We start from the raw sequence: 22,728 nt of genomic DNA, 5'->3' as shown, positions 1-22,728 counted from the left end.
TGAAAATAAACCTGGGGATATGAAACCAAAAAGTGTTACTGTTGAGAAAAGCTTCAAGGTTCCATTTATAGAATCAAAATTAAATAAACTAATGTCTCTTGATAACCAGGAGTTAAGTTTAGCTTGACAAACGTCAATTGTCTTCCATACATTCTTATTTTCTCTTTCTACAGAATCTCTTGATATATGAATACCCAAGTATTTGATGGTAGTTTCTATAGGAATGCTATAAGCCTCAGTCAAATCAGATTCATGAACTGACACTAATTCATATTTATTCAAATAAATAAAGTTTTAGACCAGAAGCTCTGGAAAAAATGTCAATCGTTTGTAGTATGTTGGGGACGTCAGTCAGCTGCTTCATAAAGATGGTCGTATCATCAGCAAGCTGACTGAGAGACACAGGAATCCCAAGTACATGAAGCAGAATGATGTTTGAGTTTTTAATAAGAATAGAGAGCATTTCTGTAGCAATTATAAAGAGAAATGGAGAAATGTGGCAGCCCTGTTTGACCCCACGACGCTGTGTTAGACCTCCTGCTAATGAAACTGAGCTATCTGTATTATCATAAAGGGATTCAATAATGCGACAAAACTTGTCCCTGAAGTCAAACATTTTCAAGCACTGGAAAATAAAGGGTTGCTCAACTGAATCAAAAGCTTTATAAAAATCAAGAAAAAGAATAAAACCATTGTCTTCTATGAAGTGATTATAGTCTAAAAGATCCAATACAAATCAAATGTTGTTATGAATGGATCTGCCCTTCACAAATCCAGACTGGGAGTCACTTAGAAGATTGTGTAAATTATTCTTTAACTTCTTGGCATAAATATGGGTGACTATTTTATAATCGGTGTTCAATAAAGTAATTGGTCTAAGATTATCAATTTTTTGGTGGTTTTTCTTTACCTGGCTTGGGAGTTAAATTAATGAAAATGTCAAATTTTCACTATAGCTTCCTTCAACATAAGACAGAAAGGATTTTTAATAGGTCGCAGAAATGCCTATAGAAATTGGAGGTAAGACGGTCACAGATTTATTTAACAACAAGCTCCCCATAGTTTTATCTAGTTCAAAAGCAGTGACATTAGAGTCACATAACCCTGCAAACTCCTCATCTACAGGGAATGAAATCTTTGAAATGGTTGTAAAAGGAGTTAGAGAAAGCAGAGGTGTATAGTTTACTGTAGAAGGAAACCGTCTCACTGGCAGTTAAGGTTGGATTCGTACAAAGTTGGTCCATAAGGCTTTGATTGAATTTCTCTCTCTTATCTTTTGTTTTGCAAGACACTGCAGGTGAAGACGGTAAAAATTAAAAGTGATATATTCAGATATTTTTGTCTCTTATACCTCTCTGATGCAGACATGATCCAGATTGTAAGTTTGAACTTTATTAAAGTTTTCCCTTTTTTTGTTTTAACCAATCTTTGCCTGAAAGCTTTATTCTGTCATACTTAAAGTAAAACACCAGAAGTTCCCTTTATTGTTTGAGCAGTGACACACGACTGCTGAACTGAATCTGGCAAAAAGAAACACAATTTACATGAAAACAGAAAAATAATCCATAAATCAGCCACAACAACTTAAATGTCAGTTGTGTCACTTTATTCTTTAAACTTTCAGAGTTGAGTTCATAAACATTTTCAGCCTGATAATAAAAATCAAGAACTTTTTAAAATTTGCTCTAAAACATAAAATACAGAGATCAGTAACAGAAGTGTGTTGTAGTGTGCAGCAGCAGCGTCAGCTTCATTTTGGTCTTTAGCACTTTGGTCCCGTTACCATGGAGATGATGGAGAGATGGAGAGAGGGATGAAGAGAAGAAGTTTCTGTTGAGGAGCTGCAGCAGCTTCAGGAATACATCGTCAGCTGGAGCCACTGAGACACAAAGACAGACAAACAATGTCAATGTTTTAATTCATCATTAGATATTTTCACTCATTAATGGACAAAAGGACACAGAGCAGGACATGTCCCCTAAAACCCTACTGTTCTCTTCACTTTCAGATTGATTTTCTGTCGTCTTACTTTCTTTTTACACCTGGAATTCAATTGTGATCTGTGCCTGGACTTGTTAACCAGGTAATAAAGGAAACAATGTTTGTGTTTTTCATGTCTCCTTGTTTTCCTGATTCCGATCAGATCTCTGTCCTCCACAGAAAAACCTGCATCTAAAGAATCTGAGGTGTCAGGAACTCAGCCCCAAACTCCTGACAAAAGTCACGTAGTTTTCTGAGTTTTTGAGTTTGACTGGAGTCCACCTGTGGCAAATCAAATTGATTGGACATGATTTGGAAAGGCACACGCCTCTCTATAAAAGGCCTCACAGGTGACAATGTATTGTAGAAGCAATGATGTCAAAGGAAATACCTGCAGAGCTCAGAGACAGGATTGTTACAAGGCACAGATCTGGGGAAGGCTACAAAAAGGTTCTGCTGCACTGAAGGTTCCCAAGAGCACAGTGGCCTCCATAACTCTTAAATGGAAGAAGTTTGGCACAACCAGGACTCTACTAAGAGCTGGTTGCCCAGCAAATCGGCGATCAGGGGAGAAGGGCTTTAGTAAGAGAGATGACCAATAATCTGATGATCACTCTGACTGAACTCCAGAGATCCTGTGTGGAGATGGGACAAAGTTCCAGAAGGACAACCATCACTGCAGCCCTCCACTGATTCTGGGCTGTATGGCAGAGTGGCTGGACGGAAGCCTCTCCTCAGTGTCAAACACAGGAAAGCCCGCTTGGAGTTTGCAAAGAAGCACCTGAAGGACTCTCAGACTGTGAGAAACAAGATTCTCTGGTCTGATGAAACCAAGATTGAACTGTTTGGTCTCAGTTCTAAACTTTATGTCTGGAGGAAACCAGGCACATCGTCTGCCCAGTACCACCCCAACAGTGAAACATGGCGGTGACAGCATCACGCTGTGGGAGTGTTTTTCAGAAGCAGGGACTGGGAGGCTGGTCAGGATTGAGGGAAAGCTGAATGGAGCAAAGTACAGAGAGATCCTCAATGAAAATCTGTTCCATAGCGCTCAGGACCTCAGACTGGGCCCAAGATTCACCTTCCAATCTGACAATGACCCTAAGCACACAGCCAAGACAACGCAGGAGTGGCTTAAGGACAACTCTGTGAATGTTCTGGAGTGGCCCAGCCAAAGCCCTGACTTGAACCCTATCGAACATCTCTGGACAGACCTGAAAATGGCTGTCCACCAACGGTCCTCGTCCAACCTGACTGAATTTGAGAGGATTTGCAAAGAAGAACGGTTGTTGTATCATACCAAAAAAGGCTCCAGGCTGTAATTGCTGCTAAAGGTGCTTCAACTAAGTACTGAGTAAAGGGTCTGAATACTTATACCAATGTGATATTTTGTTTTTTTCTTTTTAATAAATTTGCAAGAATGTCTAAAATTCTATATTCACTTTGTCATTATGGAGTGTAGATTAATGTGAAAAAAATGTATTTAAACGATTTTAGCATCAGGCTGCAACATAACAAAAGTAAAAAAGTGAAGGGTCTGAGTATTTTCTGAATACACTGTAAAATCTCCTGCAGATTGTCTGGTGGAGTAACTCATGTTTCCAAAGTGACTGATAAACTCGTGCAAACATAAATGGCGTCTTTGTAACAGAGATATTTCTGATGAATCTCTTTAAACAACAATCACTCTGTGTTGACAGTGGAGCACAGTACTGCTTTGTTTTGTTTTCTAACATTTATAATTTTTAAAATACTTATGTATTAAAACACAAAAATGTCCTGCAGGACAGTTTGTCCAGACGAGATCAGATTAAACCACCAATCACCTGTTAGGGTTGAATTAGGTTGTGTGAAAAACTTCCCATCTGAGCAGCTCTTGTGTTTCTGTCAGATCATAGCAGCTTCGTCTCAGAGTCTCATCAGAACAGTGAAGTGAAACAAACTGTGTTTACCTCCTTTACGTCCAGCTGGATGGAGCCACTGTTGTCCTTATCCAGAGTCTTAAAGGCTCCTGCAGGACACATTAGACACAACATATATATTTACATTTACATTTACTGGCCTGATGTGTCAGTGTCAGACTGTAGATGTCAGTGTCAGTCTGTAGATGTTAGAGTGTCAGTCTGTAGATGTCAGTGTCAGTCTGTAGATGTCAGTGTCAGTCTGTAGATGTTAGAGTGTCAGTCTGTAGATGTCAGTGTCAGTCTGTAGATGTCAGTGTCAGTCTGTAGATGTTAGAGTGTCAGTCTGTAGATGTCAGTGTCAGTCTGTAGATGTCAGTGTCAGTCTGTAGATGTTAGAGTGTCAGTCTGTAGATGCCAGTGTCAGACTGTAGATGTCAGTGTCAGTCTGTAGATGTCAGAGTATCAGTCTGTAAATGTTAGAGTGTCAGTCAGTAGATGTCAGTGTCAGTCTGTAGATGTTAGAGTGTCAGTCTGTAGATGTCAGAGTATCAGTCTGTAAATGTTAGAGTGTCAGTCTGTAGATGTCAGCGTCAGTCTGTAGATGTTAGAGTGTCAGTCTGTAGATGTCAGAGTATCAGTCTGTAGATGTCAGAGTGTCAGTCTGTAGATGTCAGTGTCAGTCTGTAGATGTCACTGTCAGACTGTAGATGTCAGTGTCAGACTGTAGATGTTAGAGTGTCAGTCTGTAGATGTTAGAGTGTCAGTCTGTAGATGTCAGTGTCAGTCTGTAGATGTCAGTGTCAGACTGTAGATGTCAGTGTCAGTCTGTAGATGTTAGAGTGTCAGTCTGTAGATGTCAGTGTCAGTCTGTAGATGTCAGTGTCAGACTGTAGATGTCAGTGTCAGTCTGTAGATTTCAGAGTGTCAGTCAGTGTCAGTGTATCAGAGAGGGGAGGAGCATGAGGAAGGTGAATATGAAGAAAGACACTCACTGCACATGGCGTCCAGTCGCACCAGGCAGCCGATGTAATTGTCAAAGTCCATGTCGCCGTGCTCATCACTATAGCGACGGATGATCAGCTTGTAGAGCTGGTCGTTCAGAGGGAAACCTGCACACACACACACACACACACACACACACACACACACACACACACACACACACACACCAAGGTTAATATAGTGAACTAAAACTTAACTACCAACTAGGGCTGCAAGAAACAATTATTTTAATTGCCAATTAATCTGTTGATTATTTCCTGTATATTTTCTGAATTAATTGATTAGGTAATCCTGTCACAATCTTGTCAGCTGAAAACAAATATATGAATCACACAGACGTATATTATTTGGAACTATTTTTTCAAGGTTGCTGAAAAAGAGGAAAAACGATGTGACAAGACGTAACAAATTATTCAAGCTGATTATCAAAACAGTTGCTAATTAACTTAATAATTGATTAATGATGAATCATTGCAACTCTACTATAAACAAAAAGTAGGTGTGAAATAACATCTTAATAAAGTTTATTAAACTGTAATCCAGTTTCAACTATAAAAACTTAACTTAAACTAAAAAACTGTCATGGTTTTGGTTTTTGTTGATTTCCTGTTTTATTTTGGTAGTATTTTGTCCTCCCTCGTGTCTCCTGTTTTTACTTCCTGTCTTTGTCTGTTTCCCACCTTTGTAATTGTCATGTGTTTCACCCGTTTGCCCACCTGTGTCTCGTTAGTTCTCCCTACTTAGTCCCTGTGTTTCTCTATGTCTTTGTCAGTTCGTGCTTGTTTTCCATGTATGTCAGCCTGCGTCCTGTGTGTCTCCCATTTGTTTCCCTTCTGTGTTTTTTCCCCTGGACGGTTTTTGAGTTGCCTTTTGTGGATTCTGTTTTCTTTGGACTCTGGATTTTTGACCTCCCTACTTTTCATGTAAGCCTTTGTTTTGTTGTTTTATTTACTTAAACCTTTTTTTGAACTAGAACTCCTCCAGTTGTCTGCATTTGGGTCCTCCACCAACTAGTTAAATCATAACAAAAACCTGCTCTGGAGACTAAAAACTGAACAGAAAAAACAAAAAAACTTAAATAAAACTAATGGAAAAACACCAAACTACAATAATACACACACACACACACACACACACACACACACACACACACACACACACAGATGTGTGTTTGTCACCTGCAGCCTTGAAGGCTTTGGGCAGCTCTTTAGAACAGATCACACCTGAACCATCAGCATCATGACTCAGATAAACTCCCTGAGAAAACAAACAAACGATAAACAACAACAATATGTCAGATAAACAAAACACACAGCATTCACACACACAGAGAACCCACCTGCCATCTCTTGATGTTGTTCCACAGATATTTGAACTCGTGGAACCCCAGTTTCCCCGTACTGTCGCTCTGAAGAACGTCAGGTCAAAGGTCAAACTCACAAACCAGAGAGAACAGAGCAGGAACACAGAGCAGGAACACAGAGCAGTTTTTCATATTAAAGGTTCTTTCAGTTTGTTTGTGTTCTTATGTTACTCCTGTGAATCCAAACAAACCTTTAAAGGTCACAACACAAACTAATGAGTCGGTCCAGTTATTAGTTCTCAGAACCTTTTCCAGTCCTTGTTGTCCTGGCAACCAGGAACACCTGTCACTGCTGCTAATGTTGCTATTATACACTCTGAGAAATAAAGGTGCTAACTAGAACCACAAAGCATTCTTTGGCTTGTCCCCAAAAGAGAACCCTTATAAAGGTTCCACCTAGAACCCAACATAAGGGTTTATACCTAGAACAATCCACGCAAGGTTTCACCCAGAACCCCTCTATGAGAGGTTCTACAGATAACCCCTCTATGGTATAATGGTTCCACCCAGAACCTTCTCTGGGTGTTCTATCCAGAACTTTTCTGCCTTGTAAGGGTGCTAACAAGAATCCACCCAGGGGGTTCAACCAAAAACTTTTTTCTTTTCCAAGGGTTTCACTGAGGATGCACTCAGGAGGTTCACATGAGAACGTTCTTATATTCCAAGAGTTTTATCTAGAACCCAGGAAGAGGGTTCTAGAGAAAACCTTTATATATTTCAAGCATTTATTCCAAGGGTTTATCTAGAAGGAGGGTTGTATGTCAGACTCAGTCAGGGGCATCTACTGAGAACCTTTATATATTTTTTGGGCTGCATCTAGAACCCAGTGAAGGAGATCTACTGAGAACCTTTTTATATTCTTTGGGCTGCATCTAGAACTCAGTGAGGGAGATCTACTGAGATCCTTTTTATATTTCAAGGGTCTTATCTAAAACCCACCCAGTGGGTTTTACAGAGAACCCTTTTATATTGTGGTACAAAGAACCCTTGACAACCCTTTTTTTCCAAAAAGGGCCCTTTGGATGAAAAGGGTTCTTACTGGAACCTTACACCTACTAAGAACACCTGACAAAGCCTTTCTTCAAAACAAATCTCCAGAAGCAAATTGCTCTGGGTAGAACTCAAGCCCTTTGGGAAAAACCCTTTTAGAAATCTTTTAGAAGAGTGTACTGCTGACAAAGACAAACAATGGTTCTCAGTCTCAGTAGTACTCTTCTGTGTTAGAACCATATTGTGTGAAAGGATACATCCATGACAGCGACCATACTCCTGCACGATTCAATGCTGAAACCATCGGTCTTCAGGGAACCATCTGAGACAAGAGATCAAGAACATTTAAACAGTTTCATATTGTTCCAGAACAAATATTAACTCATTGAACCCTGAAAGAAGAACACAAGAACATTTTAGTAGTTTTTCTTTCTACACTCTTAGAAATAATGATGCTCACTGGAACCACAAAAGGTTCTTAAGCTTGTCCCCATAGAATAACCCTTTTTGGTTCCTGTTGGAACCTTTTATAAAGGGTTATACCTAGAACCATCTGTGAAAGGCAATACCCAGAACCCTTTATGAGAGATTCTACAGAGAACCCTTATAGATACCTTTGTGTAAATTTCCCCATTGTGGGGATCAATAATGTTTATCTTACCTTCCTATGATACAAAGGTTCCACCCTGAACCCTGTCTTGAGGGTTTATCCAGAACCTTTCCATACTCTTAGGATGCCAACATGAGCCAATCCACAGGGTTCTACCAAGAACCCTTTAAATACCATTGGTTTTATTAAGAACACAGTCACAGAGTTCTACTTAGAACATTTTATGTTTTATCTAGAACACATCCAGGGGGTTCTACTGAAGTCATTTTTATACTTCAAGGGTTTTATCTAGAATGCATTCAATGGGTTCTACTGTGAACCTTTGTATAATTCAGGCATTTTATCTAGAACCCACCAAGCAGGTTCTACCAAGAACCCTTGGTGAAAGAGTTCTTTTTCAAGAATCATTGAAGAACTCTTTCTTCTAAAAAGGGTTCTCTGGATGAAAAAGGTTATTGATGGAACCCTTTGTCTTACAAAGAATGCTTGATGAACCATTTCTCTTTAAAAGGGTTCTTAAGACACAAAGGATACTGGGTAGAACCTCAACCTTTCAGGAAGAACCCTTAAAAGTGTATGGATCAGTGTGTAACAGAAGAACCTTCACGTGTTAAACAAACAGACTCACGTTTGGAAATGACTTTGTTGAGGATGTTCATCAGCTCGCTGGGGCTCACCTCCATGTCCTGTTAACACACACACACACACACACACACACACACACACACACACACACACACACACACACACACACACACACACAAGAACATTAGAACATTAGAATGCATGTGTTTCCCCACAGAGGAAATCCTCCAAACAGAGTGAGTCACAGCTGAAGCTGTTTCTGTTTAGTTTGATATTTTTCCAGTTTCTGACTCACTGCTGAAACCTTTTCTGCCTGATGTTAAAACACTGAAGCATCTCTATGATCTGATTCCTTCAGTTCAGTTTCTTGCCTCAGCTCTGACTTTGGCACAAATGTTTTTGTGGTGAAACTGTGTGTGTGAGCAGATTAGTTCAACTGAAATCAAGGCCAGAGTGTGTTCATCTGCTCTCATGTGATTACACAGTGGCATCAACACGACTCGTTTTCTTGAGATTATGAGATGACATCAGACAGAAAGCGGTCTGTGTTTTCTACATCTGAACCTGGACGGGATTAAATCTCAAGATTTGGGTAAACCAGAACATACAATCCAGATAAAAATATTAAAATTTAAAAAGCTAAAATCAGAGAATTTAGACTTTTTTTAAAAAAAAATTAAAAATAAACTGAAAACAATTGATTGATTGATTACTGATCCTGTCACAATCTTGTCAATCGAAAAATAGGTCCAAACATGTGAAAACATGGAGCACACGGATGTATGTCCATGCACTTCACCAGTTTTCACATGTTTGGATGTTTTTCAACTAGTGATCAATCTTTCAACAATTATCCACTAATTGATTAGTTGTTTGGTCCATAAAATGTGATCAAAGTCTAATGTCTATCCACTCTGAATTTAACATTTAACCATTAACTATTAATAACTAGAACACCAAAAAACAAATGCTTTCAAACTGAAGTTCACGTTCATTCCAGCAAGACATTTAACAGCTACAATAATATATTTATATAAAACTTTTCATGAATAGTTATAATAAATACACAGATGGTTATAACCAGCTTCAGAAAATTCTGCAGTTCAGGTCTATGTGTCGTGTTCTAATACAGATAAGTGAATATGGATAATATGCAAACTGATTTGCACTTTACTTTCACAATTTCTAACTTTTTCACCTGCCTGTATTAATAAAATGTTACTGTGACCAACAGACGATCTTGTGATGTCTGGAACAGAATGATCATTTCTAAAAAAACAACAAAAACCCACAAGATCACTTTAACCTGGGATCTAAAAAAAAGGGATTATAAAATCTGAACTAAAAGTTTAGAAATACTGGCACCTGGACTCGCTGCTTTCCTCAGCATAGTTGTGAATGATTTGATGCCTTCTTCCTCTTAATGTGTCAACTAAACTAAAAACACTTCCTGATTTTGTTCTAACAGCCTCCAAAGCTCTGCTGATGTCATCAAACTCAACCACCACGTCACACAGTCACAGTTCGTGTCTTACAAAAGTATCAGGAAGTTTCCAGAAGAGAACAAGCAGCAGAGACTCCACCTTTACCGTCCGCCTGGCCCCGCCCAGCTGGAGCTCAGCCAGGTGGGCGGGAGATACTCTAATACCAATATCTTCATCATCCTCATCCTCACTGTTGATTTAAAAACATACACCCACAGAGACCTAGTCTTAGTTCTGGTCTAACTGGTGCACACACCCCTCTGATGAGTCAGAGAAAACTGCACACACGTACACACACACACACATACACACACACACACACACACACACACACACACACACACACACACATACAGTACAACGCCCTAAGCAGTGAGTGCCTCCCTGCCAGACAATGGCAGGAATGTAGAGAACGAGTTCTGTCTCTTTCTCTCCACACACACACACACACACACACACACACACACACACACACACACACACACACACACACACACCTGAAGCTGACTGTTTCCACATGTTCATCAGACGACAAATAAACTGTTGATCTCTGTAACAGACAGAATGACTCACTGTATACGTTCTGTAGAAATGAAGCTATGAACACATTTGGGATCCTGGGTGAAGTTTATCCTCCCAGAATGCTTCTGCTTCTGTCTTTTCCAAAGTTTTGACACACACTTTAACGAACACTGCCTCTTCTGTGATTTGAAAATTCCAGCAGGCCACATTGCAATTTAGAAAATGTGAATATGAACATTTACTATTTAATAAGAAATATAAGCCCTACATCCACTCTGTTTGTTTCTCTGCTCTCTTTGGTTTATCTTGGAAATCACATCAGCAGTTCAGATGGTATTCCAGAGCTTCCTGACTAAGATAAGAACATATCAGAGTCCATCGCTGACTCTTTCAAACTGTTTATGGAAAACTCATTTCTTCTATCTTTTGAACTTTACATCCTCAAAAACTTAGGTAACAAAGAGGGCAAGGGAAAGGAAGTGCTATAGTGTCAAGTAGCGTTTAGAGGAACTTCAAACTCTCTCTACTGTCTCTTCATAACACAACACAGGAGTCGACACTGAAACACGAATTACCTGTTTGATTTGACAGGCAAGACAGAAGTAACTGCAATACTAGGTGAAATATCCCCAGACTCCCTTCAAAAAATGCAGAATTGTGAGAAAAACATAAGATAATCATTCATGCCTTCTTGCAAATTCGGCTGCAATAGGTAGAAGGCCTAATAATGGTTAATTTTTGAGTCTCTTCTTCGAGGTTTCCTTTCTCTGTCCTGAGCCCCCCTGAGGGAAAACATTTTTCTCTCTCTTCTACTGCACACATGAGCTCAGTATCACAACACCCTCTTGTTGTAGCGGGACAAAAAGGAGGCTCACCACCGTTGGGACGTAACTGCAGCCTGGTTGGAGGCAAGTCAGGATCGCTTTGTCCCCTCTCCAGAGTCAGTCTATGTCAGGCATGGCTCACCGCGATATAAACCGTAATGGAAATGCAACTCAGCGGCAACATAGTTTCACTTGGCACAGCCAAAAATGCCAGTACAAAAGCATGGTGTCTGAAATTGTGTGTAATAACTCACGGAGAGAAGTTGATTCTTTCCTTTACATCCCTCCTCTCTTTACTCTCATGACATGAATTTCAAATACATTTGAGACATCTTACTGTAAACAGCACGGTCGGCTATTCCATGGTGCTGCTGCACATAGGTTTACAAGAAAACGTGAAGATAAATCCCAAAATCCCAAAAGTTTCAAAAACAAACTCTAAGCTCTCATCTGGCTGGCCTGTGGCTCCATGATGTCTTTACTGCTGCTGCAGAGGGTTGAAACGCAGGAGTAAAAATAAATCCTGTTTTAATCCCAAAAGTTATAACACACACTCTGAGCTCTTCTCCTGCCAGTAATGTAGTCAGCATCAGAGTAACTGTTTTTTTTCTCCAGAAGCTCCACTGTGAAGTGATGAAGTCAAAAGTAACCAGGTGAGCTGACAATCTCCTGGGATGAACATGTTGCTTATTAAACTCTTTTCACTATTTATAACCCTGCTTCATAGGGACTTTTCCTGCAGTAGTTTCCTCTCATTGAATCAGGGTCTCACTGAAGGAAAGTGCACACACAGCTGAACTGGTAAGAGACCCCCCCCCCCCCCCCCCCAGGTCCTACAAGACCTGTTATTGGTTTAAGTCAGATTCTTTAAATGCTGAAAACAGAGTCAGGAGGAGGCACATGAGTGTAGCTCTCTCTCAGATCATTTGATTTACAATAAACTGAAAGCCTTTTATGAAATTATTCCTCAATGATACCAAAACAATGTTGCCTGCCCTGGCTTAAATGCAAAACATGAAGTTGTCTTTCCTTGTAAAGAACATTGTGTCAGTCGCAGCATCAACAACTTTTTAACATGTCAAATTTTACAAATACAGTACAAAGTATTTACAAATACTTCTTTGTTGCCCACAGAAAAAGTCTCCAGACGTCCTTAAAAAATCTCCCTATTTTGTGTTACTGAGTAAGAAGCAACTTTATAAACTTTGTGAAATGACAAATTCTTAATTATTTTGGCCTTCTTGTAAATTTGGCAGATGTTCTACATGAAGTTGATTCTTTCTGTGAGTAAAAAAAGACACGTTACTAATGTTAAAAACAACACATTTGGTGTTTGCAGGCAGAAATGATGGTGAGTGGAGAGGTGAGATCTGATCACAAGTGGTCACTCAAGATGCAACACTCAGATTTCATGCTGAGCTGCATTACAGCAGCAGAACAGAGTTTTAACCTGCTGATATGACGCAGAGGAAACATGTATGTGTGTCTTGACGGTCCAGTCCAATCCTGACTAAATGTTCCAATTGATCTAAAAGAGAGGGGTGGGGCATTGGCTAAGTTTAATTATACTACTTCTAAGTTTGAAACAGTGACTGAGGATGAGCTGTTTGGAGGGAAATTAAATGTTGAACTCAACATTCTTCTTTCTTCGGTTCAGTTTCATCTTGTGTATAATTCAAACACGAGGTATGAATTCGACCACTACGAGCTACAGAACCTGCCTGTCCTGATGATAATGGAGCAGACAAAGAAAGAGAACGGGACAGTGGAGGGTGGAGTTTGGAATGCAGCCGACAGCAGGCAGACAGGTGTGGCGAGGGATGAAGAGTCAGGTAAAAACAGACAGAAAGATCAAGAGACAGAGTAGAGCGAAGCAGCCAAATCACCTGAGATGTGTCAAATCAGGTGAACATTTCAGTTGAGTAATTAGAGTAAACAGTAGTGAGCCTCCACACAAACACCTCACACTTCCTGTTTTTCCACTGAGTGAAACTAGAATCTTCTGATGACAAGGTGCAGCAAAATGTAAATAATCTGTCAAGTTTAAGAAACAGACTGTAAGAAGTGTAGACTGTCGAAACATAGATCACAACAGAAACAACAGCAAAGTTAACTAATCAGTCACAAACTTCTAACTTTCCAAGAGAGTTTTAACTTGTGTATCATCAGCAACAGCATAACAGTGATATGTGACATTATAATATAGTATAACGTATAAAGTAAAAAGTATAGGACCCAGAATACTTTCCTGAGGAACACTGAATTCAATGTCAAATATCTCTGAAACTCAATTTATACTTACTACTCAGATTAGGAACCCAGAGGAAAGGAAACATTCAAAACAAAATCTCAACTTTGACCATTTTCTCATATTTCTTAAATAAATGTTTGTCTCATCTCAGCTGGAGACCAAAGACCAACTAAAGATCTTAAAATATTTCTCTTTTTTTGTCTTTTATCTCCACTCATCTTAAATTTGTCCTCAATAATCAGGTCTTGAGACAACAGTGAGATCCAAAAGAAAACTTAAATGAGATCTTAAATTTATCTCAGTGAGTCAAATTAAATTCTTGTTGTTCCAAACCTCTGAGACACCTGTGAGCTCAGCAAAAGATCTGCTTTTCTTAAAGACAAAGAAAAGACAACCATGAGAATCAAAGTTTTTCTCTGGGAAAATACTACCTGCATTAAAAATGTTGCACATTTCCCTGTTAAGTCCTTTATTCACGGCCAACTAAACACAGGATATATAGGAAAGAAAATAGCCTGCAAACTATATAAAGGAGACAAATCTGCAAAAATATTTGTGGACATTTAAATGAAGGTCAGCTGGACTTGGCTGCAGATCCTCATCCAACGCAACGTTTTCAAGGATCAACAACCAAGTCTAGTTGCCTTTGATTCAACCTTTCTTGGATAACCATGACCTTATTTTGGTGTTTTTCATGATTGTTTTGCAAAAGACCTGCAATATACCACTTTTTCCCACTTTTTCCCAAATTGGTGGTTGGGGTCCCCATGAGGTGTCACAAGATCAACCTAGATGGCCAAAGTTCTGTTTAATTTTTTGAACTTTACTTTATGTTTTGTTTTCATATGTAGGAGTTAGTAGATAATTAGATTTCTTCCAGCTTTTCAAAATTGTTCAAATAAAACAAGGAAAAGTAATTGCTTTTTTGCAACCAATAGTGAGAGGTTCAAATGGACAGAGACTGCTTCATTTTAAGGGCATACAGGTGAAAAAGACGAGAGATGACAGCTCTGGATTATAATCTGTTGAAGATCATTTAACTGTTATGAGGATCTAAAGTCTTCTGAACGTTTGGTGAACATGGTTTCTATTGATTCAATTCAATGATTATGACTTTGTAGTTTTGCATTCAGGTGAGGACAAAATTATTAGTCCCCCAATGAAATTTAAAGTTTTTCTCCAAATTTTCCCAAGTGCCTTTTTGACAGAGCAAAGAATTTTCAACATAGCATTTCTAAACATACTAGTTTCCTCAGAAATAATTTATGCTTTCTAATTTGCACGCAATAACAGAATTATTTCAGAAAAAAAATTAATAATATATAACAATATTAAGAAGTCCTCCTTAAGAACTGATCTTTTTATTGAGCCACAGCACAAACCACTGCTGTGAAAACTAGTGAGAGACGTGTCTAAAGACCCCAGAACAACTGACAAGACACGAGTGAAGGATTTGGCCAAGTCGGGAATTGTAGTCTTAACAAAGACAATCACTAGAGTCCTGCTCAGGAATGGACTGTGAGGTTTCAGACCAAGAAAAACTCCACTTCTGCAGAAGAGATGCCTTCAAACCAGACTGAAGTGTGCTGAGGACAACCTGGAGACAGATTCTGCAGACTGGAAGTGTGTCCTTTGGTCAGATGAGACAAAACTAGAGCTCTTTATCCACAGAGACATTGCTTATGTTTGGAGAAAGAAGGGAGAGGCGTATAATCCAAAGAACAGCGTCCCCACAGTGAGACACGATGGTGGGAGTGTTATGCTGTGGAGATGCTTCAGTGTGTCTGGAACTGGGAATCTCTGAGAATCAAGGAGGAAGGAATCATGAAGAAAGAAGATATGTGAAGATTTTGAAAGAAAACCTCAAGCAGTCAGCAGCAAAACTGGGTCTGGATCGTCGCTTTGTCTTCCAACACGACAACGACCCAAAACATCCATCGCTCCTGGTGAAGAACTTCCTCCAGAAGAACAAAGTGAACGTTACTGACTGACCTGCACAAAGACCTGACCTGAATCCCAGTGAAAATCTGTGGGGTGAACTGAAGACCAAGGTCCAAACCAGGAGACCATCAGATCTGGAGGAGCTTGGGAGATTCACCAAAGAAGAAGAGGCTGGGATTCTTCAGGAGACGTCTGAGACTGCAGACTGTGATCCATCAAAAAGGAAACACAGCTGACTGTTAGCATCAGGGTGCTAATGATTTTGACCCTGGTAGTTTTTGCATTTTGTGAAATAATTTTGTGTCTGTGTGCAAAGTAAAATAATGTAAGCATCCAAAATAAAAAATAGGATGTTTGGCATATCTGTGTTTAACAGCACTTGGGAAATACTTTAGAAAAAAAAAAAGTCATAGGAGGGCTAATAATTTCGTCCTCATCTGAATTAACCACAAACCTCCTTCACATGTAACCTCCATGTTTCTGTTCTGTTTGGTGTCCATGAACAGACTCTGTAAATATTCAGAGAAGGATGTAAACAATTCATTACAGTGTAATTACAGGGGAGACCAAAGTCTCTGAGGTTTGTTGTGAGGCCTGAGGTAACGTGACCCTGAGACTGTGAACCAGCAGCAGACATGTGGACCTGCTCGTTGACCGACTCACGACAGCTGCAGCTGTATGTGTTTTCTACATGAAATTGTTATAGGTTTGCTCTCTTGTTTGAGGAAATGTTTGTAATTTAACAGATTTAGTGTGACAGCTTTCAGCTGAGGAGACAGAGCCTGTCCAGTTTAACAAGAACATCTTCCTGATAATTATCAAGGCTGTCCTAAATACCACCTTTTGGGACTTTGAACCTTCAGCGAGACTTACCTGCGAATATCTGAAGCTTCAACGGTGGGAGCGGACAACACAAGTTAACATACTTTTCTCAAACCTATGGTTATTTTGTACTTTTATTCTTTGCTGTAATTGTATTCAATAAGAGACAAAGATAAGAGGGCAGACATGAGCCACTGTCTCCTTCATCCCTCCAACCAAAGTCTTAACAATTAACTTGACGAGCGAGTTCGTAGGGACGGTCGAGTCCACACTCGTCACAGTCCTGTGCAACACTGAGCTTTAATTTGGACTTTCATTAATGTGAAACGGGCAAACAAAACCAGTTCTTCTGGCCTGGAGGAGAGTATTTTTAACACATTTCAACTTAATCTCTGATGACACATCATTATCATGTTATGATGAATTACAGTAAATATATTTCTTCTTTAATAATTATCGTGCTGTAGGCTGCTGTTGTCTTTGCCACAACACAACACAATGGTACTCATATGTATAAAAATACAACTGACAGCAATAACTAAGGAGAAAATACCTACACATACAAATACCATCACATGGTATTCATCATGCATATTCCCCATAGGTGCTCAACTATTTCAGAACCGGAGCGCTCGTGATCAGCACAGCAACGACATATTGATTTTTGATTTAAGGAGGTCATCAGGTAATTAGTCCATCATCATCATCATCTTCATCATTTGAGTGTTGCTAATTAATTTGTCTGCATTTTTAATTTTAGTAAGAAACCACAAATAAAGTCTGTTCCTGTCAGTAAACTGTCTTTTCAGAGATAAAAAGAAAGATTTCAGTTGGATAAAATCTTTGGCTGCAGGATGTGTGACTGCAACAAAACAAAATGAGAAGTGGTGCAGAGGTGGACAGGAGCTCTGATTTACTGGGATAAATGAAATCAAGAAATCAATAAAATAGTGAGTGAGATGCAGTGCAGAACAAACAGGATTAAACATCAACATGATGGACTCACATCTCCGGCCAGCTGCTGGAAAACTCTGCGGAACTGTTTCTCCTCGTCACTCTCATGAGCCTCGGCGAAGTTCAGAGGTCTGGGAGGTGGAGGCTTCACAAACACACAGAGACTTACTGTTAGGTCTCACTCTCACACACATTCCTCAGTCTGACTGTTTGTTTGCTTATGAAATCTGAGGTTAAGTTAAATCAGATTTTAAAGAGTTTCATACACTGTAAAAAATAGGAACGACGACTTTCAAGGCAAATTTCAAGACTTCAAGATAAATCTAATCTAAATAATTTTAATTGAAAATATAACAATTTGAACATTTACTTTTTTACATTTACATTTACTTTCACTTCAATGAATTGACAGAATATTTTTTTAATATGATGTTTGAGTTTCTAAAGTTCAAAGCCAACCAGAGATGGTAAAACTTTAAAAAAACAAAAACAAAACAAAAAAAAAAACAATATTTGTAGATCTTGGATTATATTGTTTGTAACTTTGAGCTTTCACTTGAAAGTAAAGAGTTTTCCTAATCAGTTTCATCATGTTTCTGCAGAGATTTTCATCTATAAATGTAAATCTTCTAAACTTTCATATTTTGAAGAAAGAAATCAAGATGTATTTTACAATTTTTTTATTGCAAAGAAGCAGCGGCCGATCCTGCAGCCACTTTTCAAAACTATCAATGCAGTCTGAATTATTAATATGCATAAAGAGTTAATCTCACCTTCAACAGTGACTCAGACAGAAACACTTCATCGACATATTAAAATGAGTTTGTTTGACCAAAACTGACAGCAGTTCTCACTGAGCTTAAAACAACAGGCAGCATTACAGAATTAATGAACTTAAATCTTTGAAGTATGATTTTTTTTTAACATAAATCAGTATTTCATTATATAAGAAGAAAACAGCTTTTCTTTACTTCATTGGTAAAATTTGATTTATTTTTTCTATGTATATAATATACAGCAGTAATTTGCTTGAGAAAAACACTGTAAATGTTGATTAAATTCCAGGGCTGCTATAATTACCAAAGAAAAAAATAGTTTATAATAGTTTATAGCTGTTGTCTGTTTGGTAAAAAGACTAAAAACAGGACACCTGGGTAGGTTTGTTTGTAATTATTATTTCATTTTATTGTAAATATTTTGCTAATTTCTTCTGCATATTCAGTATGGTTACTTCAAAATACACCAGATTTGTCATATTTCTGTTTGGACTGTGCTTTTAACTGTCACATTGTCAAAACTCCTCACACAGTCAATGAAACACAAGTCAGTGTGGACCAGCCTGTGAGTCATGTGTCAGTGCTTTCACACAAAATTCAAGCACTGACCACCAAAATCAGTAAACTCCTGTTTCATTCATAGTCCAACACCTGAAAAACACTGTACATGTGCAGCACATTTTTTCAAATGCTAACACACAGTTTCCAAAACTGTTGAAAACACATTCAAAACAGAAACATGGCAAAGTCCCTCCATTCCTGCACTAATTATACTGAAATATGTAGAAAATCTTACAGAATATGTTCAATAAAATTAAATAGTAACGGCTGCACCCATAGTTCAGTTGGTAGCGCGTTCGCCCCGCGTACTGAGGCTGTTGGTCCTCTGCAGCGGTCGCTGGTTCGATTCCAACCTGTGACTCATTTCCTGCGTGTCATTCCCCCTCTCTCTGCACCCTTTCCTGTCATATCTTCAGCTGTCCCTATCCAAAATAAAGGCAAAAGCCCAAAAAAATAAAACACTACACAGTATATTTGCAGCATATTTTTCAAATGTGAAATCTGAATTAAAACACCAAAGTCTCACAACAACACAGACACACCAACAGACCAACAACTCTGTGTTCTGTGAACTAAAATGACTGATTTTATCAATGGAGTTTGGTTGGTTTGTAGAGAGTGAAATTTGTCTTCCTGTCAGAAAAGTCTGTCTGACAGAAAGGTAAGAGGTGAAAATACTGTATAACTGGTGTCTAAGTCACATGTTCCTGTTGACCCTGTCCACAGCAGGACATTAGCTTAGCTTCCTGCACTGGTACTCCTGCTGCTTCTCCAAAGCAGAGGTGTGTCGACCTCCATCTGCTGTAGGTAACACACTGACTGTGGAGAAGAACCTCATACAACAAAATAATACAAACTGTCCTTTTAAGTGATTGTTAATAACATACAAAGAGCATGTGGTCAAATATATGACCTGTGGGATGTTTCAATAAATGTACTTGTTTGAGAGAATCTAATAAATAATACAGATTAAAGAGAATAAATGAGAGGGAGGAGAAGGATGAGCAGGAGGAAGAGGAGCTGCTTCATCAAGTTTTACACTGAACATTGGTACTTACAGCAGGAGAGGGAATAAACTGAGAGGCGTCAAAGTCGCTGTTGGAGGACAAAAACAGAAGATGAGTCAATATGTGTGTGCGGAGCTCTGTTAGCCTAGCTTAGCACAAAGACTGGAAGCAGAGGGAAACTGTTAGCCTAGCTTAGCACAAAGACTGGAAGCAGAGGGAAACTGTTAGCCTAGCTCCATCAAAAAAGAAAATCATGTGGCTCACCTCACAACATTAATGATGCCTTTGATGAGTCCTACCACACCGAACGGCATGTTGGCGTCTGTGACACAGAGACACAGAGAGAAAACAAGGATGAGATACAGAGAACAAGAACAAACAGTTCCAGATATAAAAGTCAAACAAAAAAAAAAAAAAAAAAAATCTGTCCACAACTAGAAAACGTAAAGGAATAAAATCTGTTTCTTTAGTTCTGAAGCGTAACTCGATGACAGTTCTGATTAATTACCATCACAGTTGTTCGGTCTGACTCAGATTAAAAAACTTTGTTGAGTTTCAGACTTTATAAATTGCATCATCAGATCTTTACATAAACACGCGTACTTGTCGAACCCCAATTCAACATTTTAAGCTGTATCAATCCATTTTCCTTCATTTGCTGAATCAGCTGATGTTAATGTTATTTATTCATGCACTCAGTCTGAACCAACATGAGAGACCAATGAAGGACTGATATTATGTTACTGAGCTCCAGTTAGATCGATTAATTCTTGTACATACAGTTCTTTCACCTTTTCCAAAGTCAAATTCAGGAACTTTTCAAGCATTGTCAAGGTGCATTTTTAAGCTGTTCCAGCACATTACAATGTTTAGTAAAGTACATATTTATATGCATACATGTACTCAAAATTATTATCTCACTTCTTTATCACATTAAATCAGATGTTACTGTTCTATAAACAACCAAATTTATATTTTGTCAGTGCATTTTACAGAACGGTGACAAAAATATGGTTTCAAAATGTGTCTGTCAGTGACATGAGTGAAGTAGAGTCTGTAATTTACATTTCCAGAATATCTGTAAAGCTCAGTCCACTCAGTTAGCTGCTAGCAGGCTAGTTATGCATTGGTCTAACTACATTTTCAGTTGCAGGAAAAAGCTAACATGACTGTTAACATCGTTAGCTATGTCATTCAAAGGTAACATTAGTTATTATACTGCATGTGCAATAAATGAACGAGCCATAATTGATATACTTGTACTACCATATTGTATAATCCTCAACCCCCCCACACCTGTGAATTTGCAAACTTATAGCCAACTTTAGGATGCCATTAGCCTCAGACAAAAACTGCTCTCTCTCTAACTGTACTTTGTACTTGTTTTAACTGAGTTTGAGCTCCAAAGATTTTGTGGAATACACTGCACGTGCACTTCTACATTTGAAATAAAGCAGATTTTGTTTGATTTTTTATAATTGTGAGCCTTTTTGGTGAGTTCACTTAACACGTTTACTGAATTATACAAAACGATCACGATTTTCTTTTGAAATCAGACATTTTAGGCCCCAACAAACCCAAACACGAAATCCTGGAGGGACTGACTTTGAGTAAGTAGGTCATGATTTTTGGAAAGAGATGGTGCTGGTTTTGAATCTTTCAAATGCATTTTTAGTCCCATCATATTGAAGAGAAGTCAGACATCTCTACAGCTGATATCTCCAAAACTCTGCAGCTCACACCAGAACTGTCTGGATGGATAAACAGCTCTACAGGGAAGACGAAACATATGTATTTTTGAGTTAGGGAGTAAACTATCCCTTTAAGTAATCCTTTACTAATCCTTGCAGAGAAATTTGTTCTCTGTATTTTAACAGGGACTTTTAAGCCAGTCTTTGATGGTGAGGAAACCGGACACACATGCAAACACAGGAGAACATGCAAACTCCACACAGAGAGAACCTGACCCAGCCAGGATTCAAACCCACGACCTTCTTGGTGTGAGGCAACAGAGCTACCCACTGAGTACTGTGCTGATTTACACACTAATATACCATATACATTAAATATAACATAATAATATCAATAAACATCTACTGAGTATAATGACTCACTGAAGAACTTTCACAGACACTCCTTGTTCTGAGTCAGGACGGACTGTTTGTCTGACAGACGAAGAACAAGATGCAAAAACCTCAACTTCACATCATCTACACAGAGGCAGGTTTCAACACACACACACACACACACACTGAACACACACTTCACAAAACCAGCGGACACACACACACACTGGACAAAAAAAGCATAAAACCAGCACAAACAGGTCAGTGAACGCAGCTCAGATGCTTTAAACACACATAAATCATATCAACAGGATCAATAATCAGGATTAGTTTTACTTACTGATCTGAGACTTCGGAGACTTCTGAGGACTGAGAGAGAAAGAGAAGACACTGACAGGGAGCGGGCGAGAAAGGTGAAGACACTGTGACACAGAGAGAGAGCGAGAGAGAGAGAGAGGAAGAGGGACTCCTCCCTCTCCCACCACTCCCACAGCCAGAGTCCAACAAAACCAGTCCAGCAAAAAAAGAACTTCTTTCTCCATGCATCATCAACTCCGCCCAACACACACACACACACACACACACACACACACACACACACACACACACACACACACACACACAGGCAGGCAGGCGGACAGGCAGGCAGAGTTGTCCTCCAGGTCCTAACATCCACTAGATTCTTGTGTTGGAGAGGACACACTGTACAATAAACACAAATTATGGTGCATTCAAGGGTCAGCAGGAAAACTTAGACTCTGAAGTCTCTTAGTCTTTAGCTGGAGTTTCCAAACTCAGTCCTGATGATATCATGAATTATTAGAGTTCATTTTTATAACTTGTGTCTGTTTGTTTAAGCCACATGGTTTCTCTGTGCCCACAGATGACCTCAGACTGTTTGAAGGTCAAGTCGAGCCACTAAAACGTCTCCCAGCGTCTTTTGTTAGGAATCACAACGTAGTAACTAGACCTGAGCGATACAGTTAAATAACACATCACGACAGAGAGGTTTCATATCAGTCGATATTGGTAATTATTGATCATATAGGGCATGACTTACTACATGTTGTGTGCTTCAAAGGGTGG

At 39.0% G+C, this 22,728-nt stretch overlaps 1 protein-coding gene across 1 annotated transcript; it reads right to left on the bottom strand.

Moving 5' to 3' along the window:
• Window positions 1–1,584: 1,584 nt before the first annotated feature.
• On the bottom strand, window positions 1,585–22,168 carry capns1b (calpain, small subunit 1 b). Its single transcript, XM_084716897.1, has 11 exons — window positions 21,983–22,168; window positions 19,841–19,898; window positions 19,628–19,664; window positions 17,285–17,377; window positions 8,478–8,535; window positions 7,497–7,561; window positions 6,226–6,294; window positions 6,065–6,143; window positions 4,877–4,993; window positions 3,933–3,991; window positions 1,585–1,879 (listed from the first exon to the last, which is right to left on the bottom strand). The coding sequence occupies exons 2-11, from the start codon at window positions 19,888–19,890 to the stop codon at window positions 1,853–1,855; spliced, it is 654 nt and encodes a 217-aa protein (XP_084573023.1). The 5' UTR covers window positions 19,891–19,898; window positions 21,983–22,168; the 3' UTR covers window positions 1,585–1,852.
• Window positions 22,169–22,728: the final 560 nt, after the last annotated feature.

The sequence above is a fragment of the Lutjanus erythropterus genome, chromosome 4 (genome assembly GCF_056507025.1).
Source record: "Lutjanus erythropterus isolate fLutEry1 chromosome 4, fLutEry1.hap2, whole genome shotgun sequence".
In the NCBI taxonomy this organism is placed as follows: Eukaryota; Metazoa; Chordata; class Actinopteri; order Lutjaniformes; family Lutjanidae; genus Lutjanus; species Lutjanus erythropterus.
This window is presented reverse-complemented; position numbering and strand designations above follow the sequence as displayed.

What these genes read in the sequence shown, in the direction of transcription:
- capns1b (XM_084716897.1), bottom strand. Translation starts at nt 19,890, where the DNA reads ATGCCGTTCGGTGTGGTAGGACTCATCAAAGGCATCATTAATGTTGTG. An exon ending in GTATGGTCGCTGTCATGGAT is followed by an intron (nt 6,295 to 7,496) that starts GTATCCTTTCAC and finishes GACGTTCTTCAG; the next exon opens with AGCGACAGTACGGGGAAACT. An exon ending in CAAAGCCTTCAAGGCTGCAG is followed by an intron (nt 4,994 to 6,064) that starts GTGACAAACACA and finishes GTGTGTGTGCAG; the next exon opens with GTTTCCCTCTGAACGACCAG.